This window comes from Anarhichas minor, unplaced genomic scaffold (assembly GCF_050575085.1).
Source record: "Anarhichas minor isolate MPS153535 unplaced genomic scaffold, ASM5057508v1 ptg000080l, whole genome shotgun sequence".
Classification (NCBI taxonomy): domain Eukaryota; kingdom Metazoa; phylum Chordata; class Actinopteri; order Perciformes; family Anarhichadidae; genus Anarhichas; species Anarhichas minor.
The window spans coordinates 3,020,357-3,044,415 of NW_027466526.1; the positions used below are offsets into that span (position 1 = coordinate 3,020,357).

The window sequence follows — 24,059 nt, forward strand, 5'->3', positions numbered from 1 at the left end:
ATGAACATGTCAGAGTACGAGCTCTACTCGGAGTATGATTACAATGACACCTTCGATGAGGATCGAGGTCCAGAATTGCCTGATGGATCCACGGTCTTGGTGGTTCTGTTCTACATTCTGTTTTGTCTAAGTCTGCTTGGTATGTTCAAAAAGACCTGAATGTAACAGAGAAAAGGAAACATGTATCACTCTCTTTCCACATTTGAATATAAATTTGCATTTTAGGCTGAAACATGATGCATGCAACAATTAGATATGTGCAACAGTTCTGTTTTACAGCTTTCAAAGGAAACATTTAAGAAACCTAAAGTAACAACTAATGATTTGAATTGATTTCACAGGCAACACCATGGTACTCTGGGTTCTCCTCCGGTACATAAGGCTGAAGACTATGACGGACGTATACCTCCTGAACCTGGCCCTGTCTGACCTCATCATGGCTATAACCCTGCCCCTCTGGGCCTACAATTACCCAACACTTGCGTCATGCAAACTGATGACAGGAGCCTATCAGGTGGGGCTTTATTTTCTTTAGAAAAAAAATGAAATATATATTTTAGGGGTGTAACAATACACGTGTTTGTATTGAACCGTTCGGTACGAGGCTTACGGTGCAGTACGCATTGCGAACCGAATACGTTTGAAAAATACTATTGCATTTGGAAAATGCAGAAGCTTAAATTGTGTGAAATATAATGTTCTCTCGGTGGAGCCACTGTGCTCAACAAGGCAAATCATCCGACGTAACAGGCAACGTGCTGTCTGACACGCCCACCACGAAAAAAACCATTCTACTCTGGTGAGGCACGTTTGTTCTGGGAGAGGCACGCTATGCTAAACTAGCTTACCAGGAAAACCAACAGCAGCACACGCGCTACAAACTCTCCCCGCAGCGTTTAGGTAGCTATTCCCAAGTGATTCGATATGGTATATGTATAGCCGCGGACATGAGACCCTACTCTGTAGTGGAAAACGCAGGCTGTACGAACATGCTTAATGTTATTGAGCCCGGTGACGCTACTCCTTCAAGAGCCCATTTCTCCAGACCATAATTCCTGCTTTGTAAAAGAAAACAAAAGCCCAAACAGAGAATCAAACGTCTGAAGCACCCACTGCGGCTCTGACAACGGACGGCTAGACGTCACGGACTACACAAAGCTACTTGACTGTAACGACACATTACCTCACTACTGAAGGGGAGATGAAGAGCCATGTTCTTCAGACACGCCCCCAGCAAGGATTTGGCATTTCTGCTTTTTTCCTGTATTGAAAATGTACCGAACCGTACCGAACCGTGGCACCACTGTATCGTATTGAACCGAACCGCTCAGCTCAGTCCTCCCCAGCAACGAGGCAGATCACCCGGCCACAATACCTCCAGAACGTCCGGGACTTGGTTTTATGGTTCACCCGTTGGCACCGGACGTGCAGCCTCCAGCCGGCCCCCGCCGCGAGGCACCCCGTCGTCAGGTCCGTCAGCCCTCAGAACAGGCCGCGGGGCAACAACTCGTGGGTGCCGTGGGTAGAGACGAGGCAGATCACAGAACAATAATAAAGACTAGAGTAATGCAAAGATATGTTGATTAGAAACGTATTTGTAATACGTCAAACACAAACGTAATCAGGGAGAAAATACGTTTCTAGTCAAATGTAATTGAGAATGCATTTTAGTTTTGGGGGAACATAATTTTTAGGAGACAGGGCATATTATATATATATATATATATATATATATATATATATATATATATATATATATATATATATATATATATATGATAACAATTTTATGTTAACGACAGCTTTTGTTACGTGTAAAACTGCTGCTGTGTAACGTCACTGTGAGCTGTATGAAAAAACCTCATTGAGGCCAGCAAAGCCTGATTCTGATTTCGCTTCCCCCTCTGCTCCTCTGAACAGTTGAGTTTCTACAGTGGGACTTTGTTTGTGACACTAATGAGCGTGGACCGCTACCTGGCCATCGTCCACGCCGTTGCGGCCATGCGAGCCCGGACACTTCGCTATGGAATCACAGCCAGCATCACAATCTGGGTTATTTCTGTCGTTATGGCACTACCTGGGGTGACATTTGCTTCTCTGGAGATGGAGGAAGATGACAACAGCTCCGTGTGCCAACCCCTGTACCCAGACGAAAGTCAGCGCTTTTGGAAGTTACTGCGAAACTTCAGTGAGAACACAGTGGGCCTTTTCGTGTGCCTCCCCATCATGATTTTCTGCTATGTGAAAATCCTTGTTGTGCTGTGCAAGTCCAGGAACGCCAAAAAGGACAGGGCTGTGAAGCTGATATTCACCATAGTGTGTGTGTTTGTGGTGTGCTGGGTGCCCTACAATGTCACAGTTTTCCTAAAGACACTGCAGCTGTTCCCGAACATCCTGGACACCTGCGAGGCTTCAAAAACAATCAACTCCGCCGTGCATGTTGCCGAGATCCTTGCACTATCTCACTGCTGTGTAAACCCAGTCATCTATGCATTTGTAGGGGAGAAGTTTAGGAAGTCACTGGGCAAAGTGCTGACGAGATACCCCTGCTGGAGTCACCAGAGCAGAACGGCTTTCAGCCTCAGAGACACCACAGACAGAGAGACTTCCAACACACCTGTGAAATCCGATTATTAAGCATGATAAACTCACCTTGCTACAAAGACGGCGCAGTGTGTGCGCATGGTGTTGTTGGTGTGGCGGGTGCTTAGAGCTGTAAAATGGTCCTCAGATTATTCCTAGTAAGGAAAAAAGTGTATAGAATTTTATAAAACAATTCATCAAATCATGTAAATTAAAATATATGTGAAGCTTATAAAACAATATTGTTTTTTTTGTAAAATAAAAGATATAAAAATCGGTTGCTTCTTTTGAGTTGAGTTGACTATTGAGTTGTTCTAGCGTGTGTGTGTGTGTGTGAAATATCACAGGTGTGACTTCTTGACACAGCATTGCATCACTATGCATCCATTTCAGGCAGGAATTCTTGGCAGCTTGTAAGTATTTGACAAGAAGTGTGCAGAGCAGAATCCCTGAGTCACATAACGCACCTGACTAACAAGCCAGTGTTTAGTCATCCGGGCCTACAATTCAAAATGATGCATAAACCATTTTAAGATCCGTAAAATGCGATAGTCACATCTTAATTAGAGCATTAGATATTAGTCAGAACTTTTCCCTTACAAAGAAAAAGTAATATGTTCCCTATTCTGTGCTGTTTTGAAATAACTGTCAGTCTAGACTGCATTGATGGCCGTATCTGTAGTAACACTTCTGCCACGCATAACAGCACGAACATGCAGAGCTCTGCAAGCCTCCAGCTGTGCGTCTGGTCAGAGTTGCATTGCATCTCTTAAAAGCTTGCACATGTGGACTTGTGGTTCTGCTTTTCCGCAGACACTAGGCTCTTTCATGAACGTTTCGAAAGCACTCGCAGGAAGTAAATAACCATCTCTCATATGCAGGCCTGCAAGCCCACCTAAAGCTTGGGTAGGGGGATGGGAGTGTTTTTTTAAAGAGGTTTGCGCACCACAAAGAGAGAAGGTGTGAGAAGAGTCTCATTTGTCATGCACATTACATAATCGGCTTGGATGCATAGCTGATCATTTCTTTGATATGCATGGTAAACACGCTGCTGGCTGAAGCAGAGTGAGGAACAGTGTCAACTAGAACAGCGGTCAACAACGTCAGCACCAGAAGTCTGAGTAACCTCATTCAGTCACCAGCTGCCAAAATAAAAAACAGTCAGCAAGCCAGAGCCGAACTCAGAGATACCGACCATTTCGTTGCATGCAATCAAGGGGAGACACCGTTAAGAGAAGTGAAATGAATATTATATCTCCTCTCTCACAACTGCATCGGCTTTCTGTAGCAACCCGTTGCAGAGCAAAAGCTCCCCGGTGAAGCTGGAAGCGTTACATATTGTCACGATCAGGCTTTGCCTTGTGTGGTCTGTGTGTGTTTTTCTGTAGCTCCTCACTCTACCTGTCAGCCACTCCCTCAGCACCAGTCCAACTCCCTTCACCTGTCCTTGATCAGTAATCAAGCACTCCCTCATCAGCACAACTCTCATCACCTGTTCAAGTCACTTTATAAACCCCTGTCTCTCAGTCACTCGCTGCCAGGTCATTGTTTGTGTTCTACCCGCCCGTTTGTTTTGTCCTGTTCCCGGTTCCCCACGTCTGCCTGCCCTGCCTCGTCCTGCTGGATTTGCCCCCTCGTCTCTTGTCTCGTCCCTGGATTCCCTGTGTGTTCTTGTAAGTGTTCATTAACATCCCACTTCACTCTACTTCTGGTCTGCGTTTGAGTCCTCCATCATGCCCCGTGACAGAATGACCTGGCAGCGACCACCGCCGCAGCCTCCGAGCAGCAGCGACCTCCAGCCCCTTACCCCGCTGGGTCATCAGTCCATCCCCCTGAGCCCCAGTCTATGGACTCCTGTTACCCGGAGCCCCATCTCCGAGAGTTAGAGACCTGCTCCCCGTCTGATCTCCGGCCTCTAGAGTGCAGTCCCCCTGAGCCCCATGTCACGATCAGGCTTTGCCTTGTGTGTTTTTCTGCAATGTTTCTACTAGAATTTCACAAAACCAGGTCATTTAAAAAAAATCAATATTCTCTATATGCTGTAATGCAGACTGACTAAGCATCCCATTCAATCGATTCACAGTTAAATAAAGTTGTTCATCATTTCCTCATAGAAACCAATTCGAAAGTAAAGCCATGGGATTAGAAACTTGCTGAACATGCAGAAAGTTAAAGTTCCTTCCTTCTTTCAACGCATTTTATATTTTTATAAGTATTCAACATCGCCCATGAGTCAAAGACCCAGGATTTCTGTCAGAACCACAGTGGAGCTATTTTTGTAAAAGTACATTTCACATTGAAATCAGCAGGAATTACATTTTTTCACAGTGATTTAGTATTGCACTCTCAAAAAATTGGGTAATGAGTCACTGCCCATAAACACCAAATCCTTGTCTGTTTAATACTTAAAACCCCAATGACATCACTGACATTGTCAGGGGTGATACCACCTAGCACCTTCGTAGGTGTAGCCGAGTGGTTATGATGCATACAACTGCAACATCCTCTGCCGGATTCAAGCTGGGGACTTTTGTTCTCGTTCTCTCTGTCTCTCTCTCTCTCTCGAGAACACATTCTCATAAATTACATTATTCTTCAGTAGATTTTCAGACTTGCAGAGTTGACATGTTTGATCTGGGTCATGTTATTACTGGGGACCATATTATCACTGTTCATGCTGAATGATTTTGTTTTGTCACTTCTTTTTTTCCACCTATGACGGTGTTAAGTCATCAGCACTGTCTCATCTTAAAAAGCTACATGCATTTTAAGTTTGCACTGGAATATTCCGTGTTGACAATAACATGTCAGATGTGTAGTGCCATTAAGTGCGATCTGATGAGTATCAGTATCACTTTATGATCTCAGGGAATTTCTCTCAAAAGTTATACGATGTCCCTCCTTTTTCTGCTGAGCACTTGACTGTAAACCAGGAACCTTTTGTTTGTAACGACCTGCGACCGTAAAGTTTGTTTTAGCGTTGCTGAGTTGTTTCAAACGCAAGTTGAAGAGAAACGTTCATGCCGTATGGTATTAAACAATAAATTGTTTTGTTTTTTTACACTGTCCTTGTGAAAGTTCTTTCACTCAATGGCTGATGATGAATCAAAGCCACAAAGTAACTAACACGGGGTTATGTAGCACCTTATGGAACAAAGTTCGGCTCATCGTACACGCCTGTAACTTTTCACATGTTTTATGCCTCACATTTGTACTGTATATTGCAAATTGGAATTCTTTCTTGTGTTTTCATTCTGAGTACATATTTGTCTCAGTTATTTTACTTTCATTTCCGGGGTTAGTTGCACAAAATCTTTTTCATTCATTTTCATACATTTATTCACATATTTCAGCTTTATGCTTAATGCTCCTCTTTTCTTGTCCATGTTGTGTTTATTTTGGTGTAGTAGTTTAGTAAGCCAGTGAAGATTATAAAGTGTTACATCTCTTATCCTATCTAAGGCTACCTAACTATGATGATGCTAAATTGTGGTTTATTTTGGGGTCACCAAATCCACAACACAACTTGTGCTCATTTACAATAAACACAGGAAGTGAGGGTCGGCATGGTTGTCAAAGCTAGTGGTTCCATATGTGTTGATGGGGAGATGTGGTTTAAAAGAGATCACATGAATTTGATTATGGTCTGAGTAGGAAGACGTTTGTGATATTCATAGACACATCTAGACTGGTGTTGGTTGCTGACAAGATTGCGTGTACCTCTGACGTTACCATGTGTAACGACGCACCGCCGTTACCTATGCTGCAGACAGTATTTGAAATGTGATGTGATGAAGTTACCAAGGGAAACACACACACACACACACAATGTTATTGGATTTATTTATTGTAGGACTGTGAATGCTGGGAGCCATGTGCACAGCTGGGACAAAGAGATGTTCCTTTTAGTTCTCCCTGCCAACAAACAAATAGACAACGGCAATGAGTGACTGATTGAACCGGCCAGATTGTAAGACTGTCTAATTAACACGGGGTAAACAGTGGACGCATGGAGACGTAAAAAAAAAAGGTAAACAAAGAGGACGGATCACGTGTGTTCAGCCTGTCTTATTAAATTAACATGAAATCAGATATTTATTTATTTATTCATCAAATTTTTGATTTTGTCATTGAAGCTGTTTTGACAAAACGAGTAAATAGATTATATGTATGAAGTTACCGCTCATCTTGTGAGGAAAGAGCCAGGAAGACTTTCAAATCAGGGAGTACAAAGTATAAAATAAATACACACAATTATACATCATATTTCTTGTCGTTTTCATGGTAACGTGATATGTTGCAGCAAAGTGCCGTCCCATTCCTATTTACACCATCTCAAGCCCTCACAGTCTCTCACACTCACCCACTCACCAGGTGAAGTCAGTAAGTCCTTGAGGGTTCAGGGTTTGAGGGTTTAGGGGGGACATTGGGATTTGGCCATACCCAGGGGCTTGAGCACCCATGGATAGTTCCGGGAAGTACCAACTACAGGAAGCGGGTAGGGGTGAAGTAGATATGTGTTGCTCTGTTTATTTAGATTCATTATTTGTTTATAATTTACTCTATCTATAGGGATGGTAAATATTGGTAAATTATTATTGATATCTTTAGGGTTGGTGAAATCATGTGACTATTTATTGTACTTATATTATTATCTATATACTTACCTGTAGATGGTCTGTCTGGTCTAATTAGAGTCACCAGGTGTATAACATGGAGCTAATTTTGTTGTGTAGGGTGAATGAGTGGAGACTAGTAGACACTGGTGTAATCTTTGAATATCCAAATAAATGAAGCTTCAGCTGAAACCTCGTCCGGACTCCTGGTCTGCTCATTTTCCTCCATGGCCGCTCGGGCATCCTAACACCATACATTCAGAAAAAGTCAAGTTATCAGCTACAGTCAACGCCACAATCATAATTATTGCTGTGGCTTTCTTTTAGATTTGGACAATTCTTTTTAGGTTCGAAATGGCAGCAGTTGAACTTTGTTACAGATGCCTTTCAGGCATGACTCACTCAGGAACATCTCTGAATTCCCTCACATTCACGTGTGAATTACTTCTTCTTTTCTTAAGGTTTCGTCAGTGCAAAATGTTCATAATAAAGAGGAAACATGCTATTTCTGTTTCTTGAAGATCTGTGAGTGGAGGCAACACTTCAGAGCAAATGAAGTGAAGAAAATAGAATCAGGAGTCAATAGATGACATTGTAAGTAGCACTACTTTTACATTTGAATGAGTCAGCCACTTTGGCTTCATGAATGAGAGGACATTGAGGTCAATCTTAAGGATTGGCTTGAAGACAGAAAGGAGTCTCGTCACATGGGAAAGAAGAGATTTGGTTTTATTTGGACCTTAGATTGTTCTACTGTAGATGGTCACATTTTTCTGCCAAACCCTCTGTTAGTTATCTATTATTTCTGGTAGACAGTAGTCTGAGTTCAGAGAGCAAAGACCCAAAGGAAAGTGAGCAACAGGATTAGGCTTTTGGCGAGAAAAGCAAAATTTACTGACAAAGAAAGTTTAAAACTGTTGGGTGGTAGTCTTGTTTTGTGTTTTAGTTTGTTGATGGATTGAAGGTCTGGGAGGACCGCCACGGTAAAATTATACATTTCCCAGAACTGAGTTAGGTTTGAACTCAAACGCATGTTGCATCAAGTCTACTCGGAAGTTTCATTTGAAGAGCAGAGCAGTACAACCACAAGTCAATGCCTGCTATAAAGTAAATGAAAATGAACCTATGAGCATAGGTACTTACTCACTAGGATAGTAGGTGCACACACACAAAAAAGGTTGTCACCCAAATGTAAAAAAAGGGGTTAAATTGTAGTGAATGTGAAACTTTGTGTAATATAATTGTTATTACAACTTGTTTATACTTTCTATGATGTACTTTTTACTTGGAGGAATTGTAATGATGTTAATTTTGGTAAAAAGAATTACTAGTTATGTTTTGTTGATTGTATGATGACACCTAGTCACGCCGACCCATGCCTCTGTTGTCTCTTTACATTAAAGACCACAATTGTTTTCGACTTTATGCGTCACTCTAGCTATTGTGTACTTTGTGCAGTTTTGTACTGGGTCAGATTTAATACCTTTTATCTCATAACGTGTTCACTCAAAGTAATCTCTGTGTGTGTTCTGTTCCTCCTCACACAGCATTATGAACATATCAGAGGACGAGCTCTACTTCGAGTATGATTACAATGACACCTGCGATGAGGATCGAGGTCCAGAATTGCCTGGATCCACGGTCTTGGTGGTTCTGTACTACATTCTGTTTTGTCTAAGTCTGCTTGGTATGTTCAAAAAGACCTGAATGTAACAGAGAAAAGGAAACATGTATCACTCTCTTTCCACATTTGAATATAAATTTGCATTTTAGGCTGAAACATGATGCATGCAACAATTAGATATGTGCAACAGTTCTGTTTTACAGCTTTCAAAGGAAACATTTAAGAAACCTAAAGTAACAAAGTAACAATGATTTGAATTGATTTCACAGGCAACACCACGGTACTCTGGGTTCTCCTCCGGTACATAAGGCTGAAGACTATGACGGACATATGCCTCCTGAACCTGGCCCTGTCTGACCTCATCATGGCTATAACCCTGCCCCTCTGGACCTACAATTACCCAACACTTGCGTCATGCAAACTGATGACAGGAGCCTATCAGGTGGGGCTTTATTTTCTTTAGAAAAAAAATTTAATATATATTTTAGGGTTGTAACAATACACGTGTTTGTATTGAACCGTTCGGTACGAGGCTTACGGTGGGCGACTGTAGCGACTGTAGCTAAGTGGATAGCAGGGCCGTCTTTCAATCAGAGGGTCGGTGGTTCGAACCCCGGCTCTGGCTCTGCAAGTCGCATGTCGATGTGTCCTTGAGCAAGACACTTAACCCCAAAATTGCTCCCGTAGCTGTGCCTACGGTGTAGAAATGTGATAGACTCTGAATTGTAAGTCGCTTTGGATAAAAGCGTCTGCTAAATGACTGTAATGTAATGTAATGTAATGTAATGTACGGTGCAGTACGCATTGCGAACCGAATACATTTGAAAAATACTATTGTATTTGGAAAATGCAGAAGCTTAAATTGTGTGAAATATAATGTTCTCTCGGTGGAGCCACTGTGCTCAACAAGGCAAATCATCCGACGTAACAGGCAATGTGCTGTCTGACACTCCCACCACGAAAAAAACCATTCTACTCTGGTGAGGCACGTTTGTTCTGGGAGAGGCACGCTATGCTAAACTAGCTTACCAGGAAAACCAACAGCAGCACACGCGCTACAAACTCTCCCCGCAGCGTTTAGGTAGCTATTCCCAAGTGATTCGATATGGTATATGTATAGCCACGGACATGAGACCCTACTCTGTAGTGGAAAACGCAGGCTGTACGAACATGCTTAATGTTATTGAGCCCGGTGACGCTACTCCTTCAAGAGCCCATTTCTCCAGACCATAATTCCTGCTTTGTAAAAGAAAACAAAAGCCCAAACAGAGAATCAAACGTCTGAAGCACCCACTGCGGCTCTGACAACGGACGGCTAGACGTCACGGACTACACAAAGCTACTTGACTGTAACGACACATTACCTCACTACTGAAGGGGAGATGAAGAGCCATGTTCTTCAGACACGCCCCCAGCAAGGATTTGGCATTTCTGCTTTTTTCCTGTATTGAAAATGTACCGAACCGTAACGAACCGTGGCACCACTGTATCATATTGAACCGATCCGCTCAGCTCAGTCCTCCGCAGCAACGAGGCAGATCACCCGGCCACAATACCTCCAGAACGTCCGGGACTTGGTTTTATGGTTCACCCGTTGGCACCGGACGTGCAGCCTCCAGCCGGCCCCCGCCGCGAGGCACCCCGTCGTCAGGTCCGTCAGCCCTCGGAACAGGCCGGCGGGGCAACAACTCGTGGGTGCCGTGGGTAGAGACGAGGCAGATCACAGAACAATAATAAAGACTAGAGTAATGCAAAGACATGTTGATTAGAAACGTATTTGTAATACGTCAAACACAAACGTAATCAGGGAGAAAATACGTTTCTACTCAAATGTAATTGAGAATGCATTTTAGTTTTGGGGGAACATCATTTTTAGGAGACAGGGCATATTATATATATATATATATATATATATATATATATATATATATATATATATTTGTGTATGATAACAATTTTATGTTAACGACAGCTTTTGTTACGTGTAAAACTACTGCTGTGTAACGTCACTGTGAGCTGTACGAAAAAACCTCATTGAGGCCAGCAAAGCCTGATTCTGATTTCGCTTCCCCCTCTGCTCCTCTGAACAGTTGAGTTTCTACAGTGGGACTTTGTTTGTGACACTAATGAGCGTGGACCGCTACCTGGCCATCGTCCACGCCGTTGCGGCCATGCGAGCCCGGACACTTCGCTATGGAATCACAGCCAGCATCACAATCTGGGTTATTTCTGTCGTTATGGCACTACCTGGGGTGACATTTGCTTCTCTGTACATGGACGAAGATAACAACAGCTCCGTGTGCCAACCCCTGTACCCAGACGAAAGTCAGCGCTTTTGGAAGTTACTGCGAAACTTCAGTGAGAACACAGTGGGCCTTTTCGTGTGCCTCCCCATCATGATTTTCTGCTATGTGAAAATCCTTGTTGTGCTGTCCAAGTCCAGGAACGCCAAAAAGGACAGGGCTGTGAAGCTGATATTCACCATAGTGTGTGTGTTTGTGGTGTGCTGGGTGCCCTACAATGTCACAGTTTTCCTAAAGACACTGCAGCTGTTCCCGAACATCCTGGACACCTGCGAGGCTTCAAAAACAATCAACTCCGCCGTGCATGTTGCCGAGATCCTTGCACTATCTCACTGCTGTGTAAACCCAGTCATCTATGCATTTGTAGGGGAGAAGTTTAGGAAGTCACTGGGCAAAGTGCTGGCGAGATACCCCTGCTGGAGTCACCAGAGCAGAACGGCTTTCAGCCTCAGAGACACCACAGACAGAGAGACTTCCAACACACCTGTGAAATCCGATTATTAAGAATGATAAACTCACCTCGCTCCAAAGACGTGAGCTGGGTTTAGACTGTCGTGAGACAGGTAGTTTGTGCGCGTGGTGTTGTCAGTGTGACGGGTGCTTAGAGCTATAAAATGGTCCGCAGATTATTCCTAGTAAAAACAAGGGAATCTTTTATTTTGAAAGTCTATAGAATTTTATGAAACAATTCATCAAATCATGTAAATTAAAATATATGTGAAGCTTGTAAAACAATATTGTTTTTTTGTAAAATAAAATAAACATTGGCATTTCTGCATTGGCATTTCACACCTACGGGCAATTTCGAGTCTCCAAATAACCTAAGCTGCATGTCTTTGGACTGTGGGATGAACTGGCGACCTGTCCAGGGTGTACCCTGCCTTCGCCCAATGTCAGCTGGGATCGGCTCCAGTGCCCCGCGACCCTGAACAGGATAAGCGGTTTGGATAATGGATGGATGGATGGATGGATGGATGGATGGATAAAATAAATAAAAATCGGTTGCTTCTTTCTTTTTATAGGTAAAAAAAACCTTTCAGACTATTGATCTGTGAGTTTAAACAGTTGTTCTATGTGCGTGTGTGAGAAATATCACAGGTGTGACTTCTTGACACAGCATTGCATCACTATGCATCCATTTCAGGCAGGAATTCTTGGCAGCTTGTAAGTATTTGACAAGAAGTGTGCAGAGCAGAATCCCTGAGTCACATAACGCACCTGACTAACAAGCCAGTGTTTAGTCATCCGGGCCTACAATTCAAAATGATGCATAAACCATTTTAAGATCCGTAAAATGCGATAGTCACATCTTAATTAGAGCATTAGATATTAGTCAGAACTTTTCCCTTACAAAGAAAAAGTAATATATTCCCTATTCTGTGCTGTTTTTAAATAACTGTCAGTCTAGACTGCATTGACGGCCGTATCTGTAGTAACACTTCTGCCACGCATAACAGCACGAACATGCAGAGCTCTGCAAGCCTCCAGCTGTGCGTCTGGTCAGAGTTGCATTGCATCTCTTAAAAGCTTGCACATGTGGACTTGTGGTTCTGCTTTTCCGCAGACACTGTAGGCTCTTTCATGAACGTTTCGAAAGCACTTGCAGGAAGTAAATAACCATAACCATCTCTCATGTGCAGGCCTGCAAGCCCACCTAAAGCTTGGGTAGGGAGATGGGAGTGCTTTTTAAAAGAGGTTTGCGCACCACAAAGAGAGAAGGTGTGAGAAGAGTGTCATTTGTCATGCACATTACAAAGTCGGCTTGGATGCATAGCTGATAATTTCTTTGATCTGGTCGTCCACCTCAGCATCTTGTAATCCAGAATAAACACCACCATCAGCTATCGTGTTAACGGCACCCGCAGGTAATTTTTTTTTTTATATGCACATGCTTTCTGTGCCATATCTGTACAATTGTTATTGGATAGCAAGCTCAACAATGAATTGATTAACACTGACCCTAACTTAACTCATTCTAGACATGGGGTCATTATTGGTCCAGCTATTACAAGAGGTTCAGTTGGGGTTTATACACAATACAATTCAAGTAATTTATTCAGCCGATGGCTTGAAAAGACACAGTGATTACATTGACTGCCACTTTAAAAAGGACCTCAACAAGAGTTACATTTCCTGTATTTGGATGGTTTTAAGTGTTTGGATTCATATCATGTGCAGCCTCAGGGCATTCCACCACCCTATGCGTGTCTTGCTACGGGTCCACTTCCTCACAATTAAAGAGACAGATTGAAAGAAGTAAAACTACCTTAACCGTCGACATGTTTGTTAAATCAACCTGATGTCTTTTCCCCCCGCTGTGGCTACTGGTCAATGTTATGACTCTTCAGACAACTTTACACACCCATTGATTATAGAAAGATACACCACAAAACACTTCATAAGCTGCAGAATTACGCGTGTTCTACATGTGCTGAAATGTTCGGGTTGATTGGGTTTTTGTTTGCCAAACAAAAAAAGACTTTAAGATTTATAAATCTGACCACAAGGTTTTGATGAGGAACTGAATTTGTCTCACTTCTTTTAATTACCAGTACATCCGATTTCTGTGTAACTTGCATGCATGTTATGTGGCACTTGACTTTCACCTCTTGTACAGCCTTTGGATCCACCATTTAAGAGATACACTCAAAAATCAACAATTTATTCACCTCAGAAAGTAGGTCAAGTTTTTTGTTTTGTTTTTCCCAGGAAGTCTACCATGGCCACAAACGTCTCTGCTATTGTTGCTTTCAGAGGAATAAGTGAGAGTACATCTACAGAAGACTTACCATGGTAAGATTAAACCCATAGCCTCTACACATAATACTAAGTTTTGTTCTTTTTGTCCCTCAAATGATCATAAAGTGTGTGAAGCATATTTGTCAGCATGTGCCTTGCTTGCTTCCACTGTTGCACTTTACTGCAAGTCTAGCATAGGAATGTTTATCAGCTACGCAGCTGAGCATTTCAGTTTATCAGCTACGCAGCTGAGCATTTCATTTCAATCTAGTATTTCATTTCTAATACGTATTTTGCCCTTACATCTATTTTGTTGACCTATGTTCCTAAATTGGGCTGCAAGAACACAACTGATTTTTGTTGCTTTTGTTTGACAGTGTTCCTTCGTGAAAAGGTTTCATATTTGTTTTCACTCCTCACAGCTACAGTGTTAAGAAGAAGTTTTTTTTTTTTTTTTAATTAATTTATTTTTTTTTTTACATCTATGTTAAGCAAGATTGTTGTAGATCAAATATACTGAGTTGGACTAATGGGAACGTCCTAATCATTCGTTTTCCCCGTACTGGTTTTGTTTCTCTGTTTTTCACCAGGTCTACCACAGCATCCTTCACCGATAGCATCGCAGCATCCTTCACCGATAGCATCGCAGCATCCTTCACCGATAGCATCGCAGCATCCTTCACCGATAGCATCGCAGCATCCTTCACCGATAGCATCACCGTTACCTCCCCAGAATACATTTACGATGACTACACCGAGGGTGACTATGGGAGGTGCGTGTATGAGCGTCACGTGGCCAACTTTCTTCCAGTCCTCTACGTCATTGTCTTCCTCCTGGGCCTTCTGGGTAACTCTCTGGTCATCTGGGTCATTGCTTGTGGCGTGCGACTCCGCAGCATGACTGACGTGTGCCTCTTAAACCTGGCTGCCGCCGACCTTCTCTTGGTGTGCACCCTTCCCTTCCTAGCCCACCAAGCCCGGGATCAGTGGCTGTTTGGGGACGCTATGTGCAAAGTGGTCCTGGGTATATATCACATCGTCTTTTACTGTGGGATCTTTTTCATCAGTCTAATGAGCATCGACCGCTACCTGGCTATAGTACACGCCGTTTACGCTGTGAGAGCACGGACAAGGTCCTTTGGAATGATCGCGGCTGCCGTTACTTGGGTGGCTGGATTTTTGGCTTCTTTCCCTGACCTGATCTTTCTCAAACAGCAGCCTGGTGCTAATATGACTCAGTTCTGCTACCCTGTATATCCCAAAATGGATTTGGATGACCCCACTTCTACCAACACGCACTTCTGGACGATCTTCAGCCTTTTTAAAATGAACATTTTGGGTCTTTTTGTCCCCGTTTTCATCATGGGTTTCTGCTACTCACAGATTGTCTGGAGGCTGCTGTACAGCCACTCATCCAAGAAACAGGCCATCCGTTTGGTTCTCATAGTGGTGGCCGTTTTCCTCTGCTGCTGGGTCCCCTACAACATTGCGTCCTTCTTCAAAGCACTGGAGCTATTGCAAATCTACACGGAATGCGAGAGCAGCAAAGCCATCAGACTGGCTTTACAAGCCACTGAGGCCATTGCCTACTCGCACAGCTGCCTCAACCCCATCCTGTACGTGTTTGTTGGGCAGAAGTTCAGGAGGCACCTGCTGCGGTTGATAAACAGGGCTCCCTGCAGGCTGTGTAAGGTGGTCAAGGTCTTCATGCCTCAGGACAGAAACACCGCATCAGTCTACTCAATGACCACCAGCCTGGACGAGAGGAGCACTGCCGTCTGATGTGTGTTGTTTCTATCAACGATAGGTTGCTAATTATACGAATTGTAAATATAGTTTTGGGTATGCATGGTAAACACGCTGCTGGCTGAAGCAGAGTGAGGAACAGTGTCAACTAGAACAGCGGTCAACAACGTCAGCACCAGAAGTCTGAGTAACCTCATTCAGTCACCAGCTGGCAAAATATAAACAGACAGCAAGCCAGAGCCGAACTCAGAGATACCGACCATTTCGTTGCATGCAATCAAGGGGAGACACCGTTAAGAGAAGTGAAATGAATATTATATCTCCTCTCTCACAACTGCATCGGCTTTCTGTAGCAACCCGTTGCAGAGCAAAAGCTCCCCGGTGAAGCTGGAAGCCTTACATATTGCAAGTTTCATAGCAGATGTAAGAGCAGATTTGCACCTGACCTCAACCTAGAGAAAACCACAACCTGACAGGAGGATGCACACAACCAAGTCGTCAGTTTAACCTTTGCGGTCTCTGTGCAAAGATGTGCATGTCGCTGTCAAATGGTGAAAATATCTATGCAATGTTTCCACTGATATTAATCAGAATTTCACAAAACCAGGTCATTTTTTAAAGACAATATTCTCTATATGTTGTCATGCAGACTGACTAAGCATCCCATTCAATTGATTCACAGTTAAATAAAGTTGTTCATCATTTCCTCATAAACCAATTCGAAAGTAAAGCCATGGGATTAGAAACTTGCTGAACATGCAGAAAGTCAATGTTTCTTTCTTCTTTCAAGCTTCTTCCCCTGTGTATTTTCTCTTACGGTTGCTTTTATTAGTGTACTGTACACATTATGTTGACGATAACACATTTTATATTTCGATTTTTATTTATGGTATTCAACATCGCCCATGAGTCAAAGACTCAGGATTTCTGTCAGAACCACACGGGAGCTATTTTTGTTAAAGTACATTTCACATAGAAATCAGCAGGAATTACATTTTTCACTTTTCACTTTTAACAGTGAATTAGTATTGCACTCTCATAAAGTTGGGTAATGAAAGAGAGAGAGAAAGACAGAGAGGGGGAAGAGAGAGAGAGAGAAAGACAGAAGTCACCGTCCATAAACACCAAATCCTTGTCTGTTTAATATTTAAAACCCCAATGACATCACTGACATTGTCAGGGGTGATACCACCAAGCACCTTCATGTAGCCGAGTGGTTATGATGCATACAACTGCAACATCCTCTGTCGGATTCAAGCTGGGGACATTTGTTGCATTTGTTCTCTCTCTCTCTCTCTCTCTCTTAAGAGAACACGTTCTCATTAATGACAGCAGTATTTTTCAGTAGATTTTTAATAATGGGATTATATATTTTTTTGTATGCTTATATTTGCATTATATTGTATGATGCAGTATTATATTCTGAAGAGAAGCATCACATTGTGAGCATTTGTTGTTGTTTTTATCAAATATTTTATATATATATATTTTTGTAATGTTGATGTCATGTTCATTGTTTATGTATGATATTCTTTTCAATAAAATTGTTTTATTAAAACATCACACATACTTGATAACTTATTTCTTTTTTTAAGTACACTGCTACTTTCTTATTGTATTTTTTCATGCATCTCCCTTTGATGATTACATTTGAACCACTTTTGGAACTTTGTTATTCAGCATTATTTGACATTGAATCTATTTGGAGTGACTGAACCAGTGGGCTCCAGTGGCGGCCGGTGGGACTGGAGATGCATTGCACATCACAACACTGAGGATCAACGAAACAACCGATTTTCTCAGTCCAGCCTCAGGTTACCAAATATGGGTAGGCCTACAACAAGTATTATTAAACAACATAAATGTGAGGCTTCAGATAAAATCAGCAGCAATTATTGGCAAGGACACATATAAGCCAACTCTGCAGAGGCTGCAGCCACACACACACACACACACACATATATATATATATATATATATATATATATATATATATATATATACATATACATATACATATATATATATATATATATATATATATATATATATATATATATATATATATATATATATATATATATATACATACATATATATATATATATATATATATACATATACATATATATATATATATATATATATATATATATATATATATATATATATACATACATATATATATATATATATATATATACATATACATATATATATATATATATATATATATATATATATATATATATATATATATGTGTATATATATACAGGTGCTGGTCATATAATTAGAATATCATCAAAAAGTTGATTTATTTCACTAATTCCATTCAAAAAGTGAAACTTGTCTATTATATTCATTCATTACACACAGAGACCATTTAAAGGCCTTTGCAGGTGTTTTGAGTTCATTAGCTGATTAGAGTGTGGCACCAGGTGTCTTCAATATTGAACCTTTTCACAATATTCAAATTTTCTGAGATACTGAATTTGGGATTTTCCTTAGTTGTCAGTTATAATCATCAAAATTAAAAGAAATAAACACTTGAAATATATCAGTCTGTGTGTAATGAATGAATATAATAGACAAGTTTCAATTTTTGAATGGAATTAGTGAAATAAATCAACTTTTTGATGATATTCTAATTATATGACCAGCACCTGTATACATTTTCACTATTTGCACGCGCACGAACACAACTCTACATGGCTCAGCAACGTTGGCGTCCCCCTCTGGAGAAAGCTACAAATCACAGCGGGTTTGCTGTACTCACCTGTCTGAACGTCTCGCGCACCGCTAACACTTTGCTCCACGTTCAACTTCTCTGCTCGTTCATTCTCAAAGCATCCCGTCACGCGCGTCTCTGCCCCAGTAGGCTACAACCACTCCACTCAGTCTGAATGAGGGCCCAGGACACCCTGTGACAGGGATTGTCGGTCAAAAAACAGACAGAATTGGGCCTCACGCGCCCATCCGAAAGAAGGATCGCCATTAAGCATTGTTCGCACGTTAACCACACCCAGCATGCACCTGCAAGCATAAAGACACTATAAAGTTAAAATATTGACTCGCCTCATTAGATTAGGATGACATATCTTCAAGTCTGGCATTAAAAAATACAAAACACAACTCATGAATTTTGTTCAAGAGTTTAAAAGTGAAAGATCCCAGAATAATTTCCCAAACGCCCTGCAGTCTGTCCACAATGTATTTCTCTGATCATTGAACTCTGAAGGGAATAACATTAGTTGAGCTACACCACTAGTTACATACCATTTTCCAATAGCAAAGCTTCGGCAAAGTTGCCAAAATCAGCATGCTTTGCAATCTTATAATTAGTAAGAGAGTAGAAAGTAGCTTAATTTGAATAACTCTTCTTTCTAGAAAAGTGTCAACCCTTCTGAAACTCTTCACAATAAAAGGAGTGGAGGGAATTACCCTGAACTGTTTAGAGTTAAAGACACTATTTCAGCTCAGATTGAAGTTTTTAAAGAGACCGGCTGAGAGATATGATGCAAGCCAAGGTGAGCTGTCAACCTAATTACCGAGTACACTATATATGTATAATGTATAATGTAGTCAGGGTGCTGCATTATTCCTGTGAACTCTTTGTTAATCTCACAATGGAACTTGGTTCTGTTGTTCTCCACAATGTGAGAGACTCTGTCCTCACCACTATTGTACTGTTCACTATTACCTTCACTGGGGCTACTTTCATCAAGCATGTAACTTGATGATCGACCAGTAGTGTGATCATTAAACCATCAAATCGGTTCTTTAGTGCCATCTAGTGGTTTTGCAGAAACTGGTTTCACAGCGGGACCTACTGTACATTGTTTGATATTAATCTTAATGTAGGCGACAATCACGTCATTTCCCCTGCAGAGAGACTTTTGAAGAATTTTTCAGAGAGCATTCATAAAATCCTTATCACTCATGCGCATATAGGCTCAGATGACTTGATATGTCGGTGATTCAACTTTTATCAGGGTTTCACTTACTTAAACCACAAATAGATGTGTCAGACAGGGGATTTCGATAGATGCTGAATTCAGTGGGGGACGGAGACAAAAGGATAGCCAGAAGTTACAGCAGGCGAGCCGCCACAAAGGGGATAGTATTGATTCGACGCTGGAAGAAGCAGTCAAAGAAAACATATCATCAGTCATGGAGATGTCATGCGGCATTTGTTTGTGAGAAAACGTATGAACCATAACCTAGTACACACTATGCCAGGATGCTGCACCTTCACACCCAACCGCTCCCATGAGAGATTTAGAGATTGTGACAAAGATATCCTCTGTGGTTTCATGCAAAATATGCTGCTGCTGCCGAGAATAACAAGTGTTTCACATCTGATAAGGTGTCCTTTCACACATCTGTGTACAAACACATTTTTTTTTTAGCATAATCGCTTACAATTACTGGTACTGCAGGTGAACTGGTGAATCGGCAGATCAAAAGTTAGTTAAAGGTTAATGTAAACAACACAGCTTCAGTTTTGTAAATATTTGAATCCGTTGAATTTCCAAGACTACAATTTGCTACATACATACATTGCGTCCAACTAATACTTTCTCTAGTACTTTTTCTTTTTTTCTAGTACTGTCTTTCTGGTGACTTTTATCTCTCTTTTGTTTTAAGTGGGTTGAGGAGGAAGAATTGTCTGGTCTACTCATTCATGCACAGCAGCATCTGCAGAGGACAGATAAGATCAGCGACATCTTGTCTCCGGTGTATTTCTATGGGTTATCACAGACACAGATCTTTATCACAGTAACTACATTCGCTGAGTATTACTGTTCACACGTCCTTAATCATCTCACTTTTCATTGTTGGAAACAAAGGGTTTCCCCTCATTGGTCTACATATCTAATTCATCAGACCTTTTCTCATGGCTTCTAGTTTGAAATGGAAACTTTTACTCAGTGTAAAACAAGCCTCTCGCAGGAAGGAAGATGTTTATTATTGACAGTTTTCATACAGTTTGATTGTCTGTTGACCTGTTCTGGGTTTTCCCCTGCTGTCATGCCGTAAATACAGCATCGCCTCGCCTTCCAACCCTCAAAGCTTATGGGAAATTGTGAATAAATAATACTAGTTTCAAGACAAATGCCATTTTCATGTGTGGGTGCATGTGTATGTGCACACAGAGTTTCAGACACCGGCTGTTCCTTGTATGTTTAATGGCAAAATAACAGAGGACAAAATTAAATATTTACAGCACTTAGTAACATGTAAACACATCATCTTCTGTACAAAGAAATATACATGCAAAAGTAAAAATAAGTCATAATAAGACATTCAAAATGACATTGCTGCAGTCTTGTTCTATTTGTATTTAAAATATGACATAGTTATGAGGTTTACATCCTGGGTGTGGGCAGAACTGCCCGACCCTCTCTGTACATCTTTACATCATGTATAGGCCGGGTTTCCCAAAGGCATTGTGTTACTTAGATCATAATCTCCCATGAATAGGCTTTGGGAGAATTTGATAAACTGATTAACAGCAAGATTTTGGGAAACCTAGATCCACACCAATAAATAACAATGACACAAAATGAGAGACGTAGACTGTACAGACACACTTCTTTAACATCAAATCAGACAGTAACTCTTGCAACCTTCAAATAAAATAAGAAACAATGCAGGTTTTAGCTCCACCCATCTCTCTAGGTCGACTCCCTCAACTGGCACTTTAAAAAAAAAAAAAAAGGTTTTCAATAACTTCATAACCTCAAGACATCAACTCATTCAAATGAAAAAGAAACACCGGAAGAGACTTCTTTCACGTCAGATAGCTGTTAATGCTAAATTATATTTATCAAAGGGATACATTTTAACTGTTGGTGGAACAATATTTGTGTGTCTTCAAAAGGGTTCAACGCATTTTCCAATAATTCGAAGTCCGCGGTGAGTCGGCCACAATGAGACATTTTTCCAGACCCATTGCTTGGAAAAAAAACATCAACCAAGTCCATCTTTTGACTGAGATGCTTAAAAAGAAATCTAGCGACATACACCAGAACCTACCTACAAAAGCCAAACAAACTCACACAGCAAACCACTTTGTGCACAGCTTGAAAAAAGACAAGTGAAATATTAGTTGTTGTTTTTTCAGAAACCACCAAACAATTTCTTATTACAATAAGAATAAATAAAGCCAGACTGAACCAATGTAAACACTCGCATGTCCTGGTTCAGTGTGGTCTGTTATAACTTAACATGAGAAATCAGAAAATAAAACACATTTTAGCAGGAAAAGAAAGCATAGTCAACTTTGGTATTGTTACAGAAAATAAAAACATAACAATGACAAAATGAAAGCATAAGTGCCTATATTTTATAGATACACATTTTTATACATTATTTCCGAAAACCCGCCTCTTGTCTGGGGGTTTTGAAGATATTAATACTGAACTTAATACATAAGAGTTAACACAATACAGACATCTATCGCAGTACCAGGTACGTACATGCCTTTTTAAGAATACGGCTACAACACAAAGTCTTCATAAATAGTTGCATAAATGTTAAAGCTGCAACATTGCACATGGGAATTGATGCAAAATACGAGTGCATCTCTAGTAGCGGTTTGTTCATGGTGATAATCCAGCTGCTGAGGGCTCGCAGAGAGTGACTTACTTCACCAACTGCAAGGTCCCAGTAACACTCGGCAAATGATATAGCCTTTGTTCACTTGAGACAAAATTCTTCAAAATGAGAATGAAAGGCAGGAACACGTTATTTACAAATAAGGCGGATGCAGGTAAAAATCTGAGAAGCTTTGCTGAATAGCTTTAATGCTTAATTTAAGTTAATTTAGTTTCTCTTAGTGTCACAAAACTGAAATGATTTCACCTTTCAAACTCAACGTGGGGCATAAAGATAAGCAAACTATTGCACTGAATATAACTATAACGTGTTTCTGGAAAACATGGTTTTGGTCTTCATATTGTTCTAGAATAAGTGGACCCTGCTGATGGGTGCCACTTTGTACACACACCTCATTTATCTTGTTTCCTTTCTACTCACTAACTCACCTTTGTTTTCCAAAAGGTACGAATAAAGACAGTTCTCTGTATTCCTCACTGTACATGGTTTCATTTACAAAAAGTAATCTCTCGTTAGAAAAGAAACATTTTCTCGCGTTCAACCGAAAGCAGCCTGAATAACTCTTATTACACAGTATCCTATTTTCTCTGTTCAACACTGTCCGGAACTCAAGCTTGCTGTGGAAGCGGGTTGAGAAAGCTTGGTTTTCTCTCCCTGCTAAGTCAAGGTTTGAAATCTCAAACAGATTCCAACAGTTCATTTGTTGTGCCGGCATAACGACAATATGCCACGGTTAAGGAGGGGGAGTCGGGGAGAGTCAAAGGGGTTTATCAGCAGAGATCGAACAGTCAGCAGCAGCAGGACTTTTGTGGCTTAGTGAGGGAAAAGGTGGTCATTGTGGAAATGTTGCTGGTGGTCCTCTCAGTAACACAGCTCAACTGAACCAACTTGTTACCCATCCTCTTCATTTTGTTGGATTCCTTCTGTACCCCAACAATGCAGGAACAGGCGTCTACAGTACATGCTGTTACTGTCACATCTACACAGAGACCTGTTTGTTAGATGTGGTTAAGCAGACGGCTGTGAAGGAAGGCCTTAATGGCGCCAATGGGCCGAACATCGTTCTGGTGTTTCCTTCTCTCGATGAAGGAAATGAGTCTGGAGGTGTCCAGATGTGAGGTGTGATGATTCGGAGGAGCTGGCAGCACCGGTGGCTGCGTATGATTTAAGGTGGCATGGCCAGTGTCTCTGTGTATCACACCTTGAGGCTGGAGCCAGGGCTCCTGCAGGCAGGAAGCTGCGGGGGGCCGCCGCTCCGGCTCGCCCTGGAGCAGCAGGCAGACGAAGTCTCTGGCAGCTGGGCTCACACACTGGAAGTAGTCCTCAGGGAAGCTGAAGTCCAGGCGACAGATGTTCAGACACGTCTCCTCCAAACTCTCATCCAGGAAGGGAGAGGCGCCACTTAGTATAACGTAGGTCACCACCCCTGTAAATCATCCAGTCAATACACCAGTAGATCAATCGATAAATAGATAGAATAGAAAAATACATAACGATGTATTTCTGAATACGTTTCTGATGATGTTATATGCAAGTTACAAACTACTCGTGCTTAGTCACAAACCTAAGCTCCAGAGGTCAGACATCAGTGAGGCAGGCTGACCCAGGATCAGCTCAGGAGCAGAGAACTCTGGGCTCCCCAGGAGAGGATGGATGTAGAAGGAGGGAGGATTCATCTGAGTGGCATCACCAAAGTCTGTGAGCTTGATCACTGGCTGGGAAGACACGTGTTCCACCACAATGTTCTCTGGCTGCAGGAGCAAAGGGGAAAGCTTTAACTTGTGACGCAAACATCAGAGAAACATCGTTCTTTACACCAGCACACC

At 41.5% G+C, this 24,059-nt stretch overlaps 4 protein-coding genes across 5 annotated transcripts in view; 3 read left to right on the forward strand and 1 right to left on the reverse strand.

Annotated features, from left to right (window-relative positions):
* Positions 1-2,859, forward strand: LOC142938173 (C-C chemokine receptor type 1-like). The gene is made up of 3 exons (XM_076081417.1): positions 1-139; positions 342-514; positions 1,921-2,859. Exons 1-3 carry the CDS (start codon positions 1-3, stop codon positions 2,635-2,637), a joined length of 1,029 nt encoding a protein of 342 aa, XP_075937532.1. The 3' UTR covers positions 2,638-2,859.
* A 5,891-nt stretch (positions 2,860-8,750) lies between these two features.
* LOC142938193 (C-C chemokine receptor type 2-like) lies at positions 8,751-11,896 on the forward strand. Its single transcript, XM_076081444.1, has 3 exons — positions 8,751-8,886; positions 9,093-9,265; positions 10,914-11,896. Exons 1-3 carry the CDS (start codon positions 8,751-8,753, stop codon positions 11,628-11,630), a joined length of 1,026 nt encoding a protein of 341 aa, XP_075937559.1. The 3' UTR covers positions 11,631-11,896.
* Positions 11,897-13,756: 1,860 nt separating this feature from the next.
* Positions 13,757-17,432, forward strand: LOC142938170 (C-C chemokine receptor type 4-like). The gene is made up of 2 exons (XM_076081415.1): positions 13,757-13,916; positions 14,549-17,432. Exons 1-2 carry the CDS (start codon positions 13,846-13,848, stop codon positions 15,645-15,647), a joined length of 1,170 nt encoding a protein of 389 aa, XP_075937530.1. The 5' UTR covers positions 13,757-13,845; the 3' UTR covers positions 15,648-17,432.
* Positions 17,433-20,784: 3,352 nt separating this feature from the next.
* The window catches only part of triob (trio Rho guanine nucleotide exchange factor b), a 69,960-nt gene continuing 66,685 nt past the window's right edge, over positions 20,785-24,059 (reverse strand). For both annotated transcript variants that reach the window (XM_076081341.1, XM_076081342.1), the window contains 2 exons: positions 23,798-23,984; positions 20,785-23,659 (listed from right to left, as the gene is read on the reverse strand). In XM_076081341.1, coding sequence (XP_075937456.1) covers positions 23,232-23,659; positions 23,798-23,984 — 615 coding nt within the window. In that variant the 3' untranslated portion in view covers positions 20,785-23,231. The remainder of the gene's footprint in view (positions 23,660-23,797; positions 23,985-24,059) is intronic.

What these genes read in the sequence shown, in the direction of transcription:
- LOC142938173 (XM_076081417.1), top strand. Translation starts at nt 1, where the DNA reads ATGAACATGTCAGAGTACGAGCTCTACTCGGAGTATGATTACAATGAC. An exon ending in GTTTTGTCTAAGTCTGCTTG is followed by an intron (nt 140 to 341) that starts GTATGTTCAAAA and finishes TTGATTTCACAG; the next exon opens with GCAACACCATGGTACTCTGG. An exon ending in TGATGACAGGAGCCTATCAG is followed by an intron (nt 515 to 1,920) that starts GTGGGGCTTTAT and finishes TCCTCTGAACAG; the next exon opens with TTGAGTTTCTACAGTGGGAC.
- LOC142938193 (XM_076081444.1), top strand. Translation starts at nt 8,751, where the DNA reads ATGAACATATCAGAGGACGAGCTCTACTTCGAGTATGATTACAATGAC. An exon ending in GTTTTGTCTAAGTCTGCTTG is followed by an intron (nt 8,887 to 9,092) that starts GTATGTTCAAAA and finishes TTGATTTCACAG; the next exon opens with GCAACACCACGGTACTCTGG. An exon ending in TGATGACAGGAGCCTATCAG is followed by an intron (nt 9,266 to 10,913) that starts GTGGGGCTTTAT and finishes TCCTCTGAACAG; the next exon opens with TTGAGTTTCTACAGTGGGAC.
- LOC142938170 (XM_076081415.1), top strand. Translation starts at nt 13,846, where the DNA reads ATGGCCACAAACGTCTCTGCTATTGTTGCTTTCAGAGGAATAAGTGAG. An exon ending in ACATCTACAGAAGACTTACC is followed by an intron (nt 13,917 to 14,548) that starts ATGGTAAGATTA and finishes AGCATCCTTCAC; the next exon opens with CGATAGCATCGCAGCATCCT.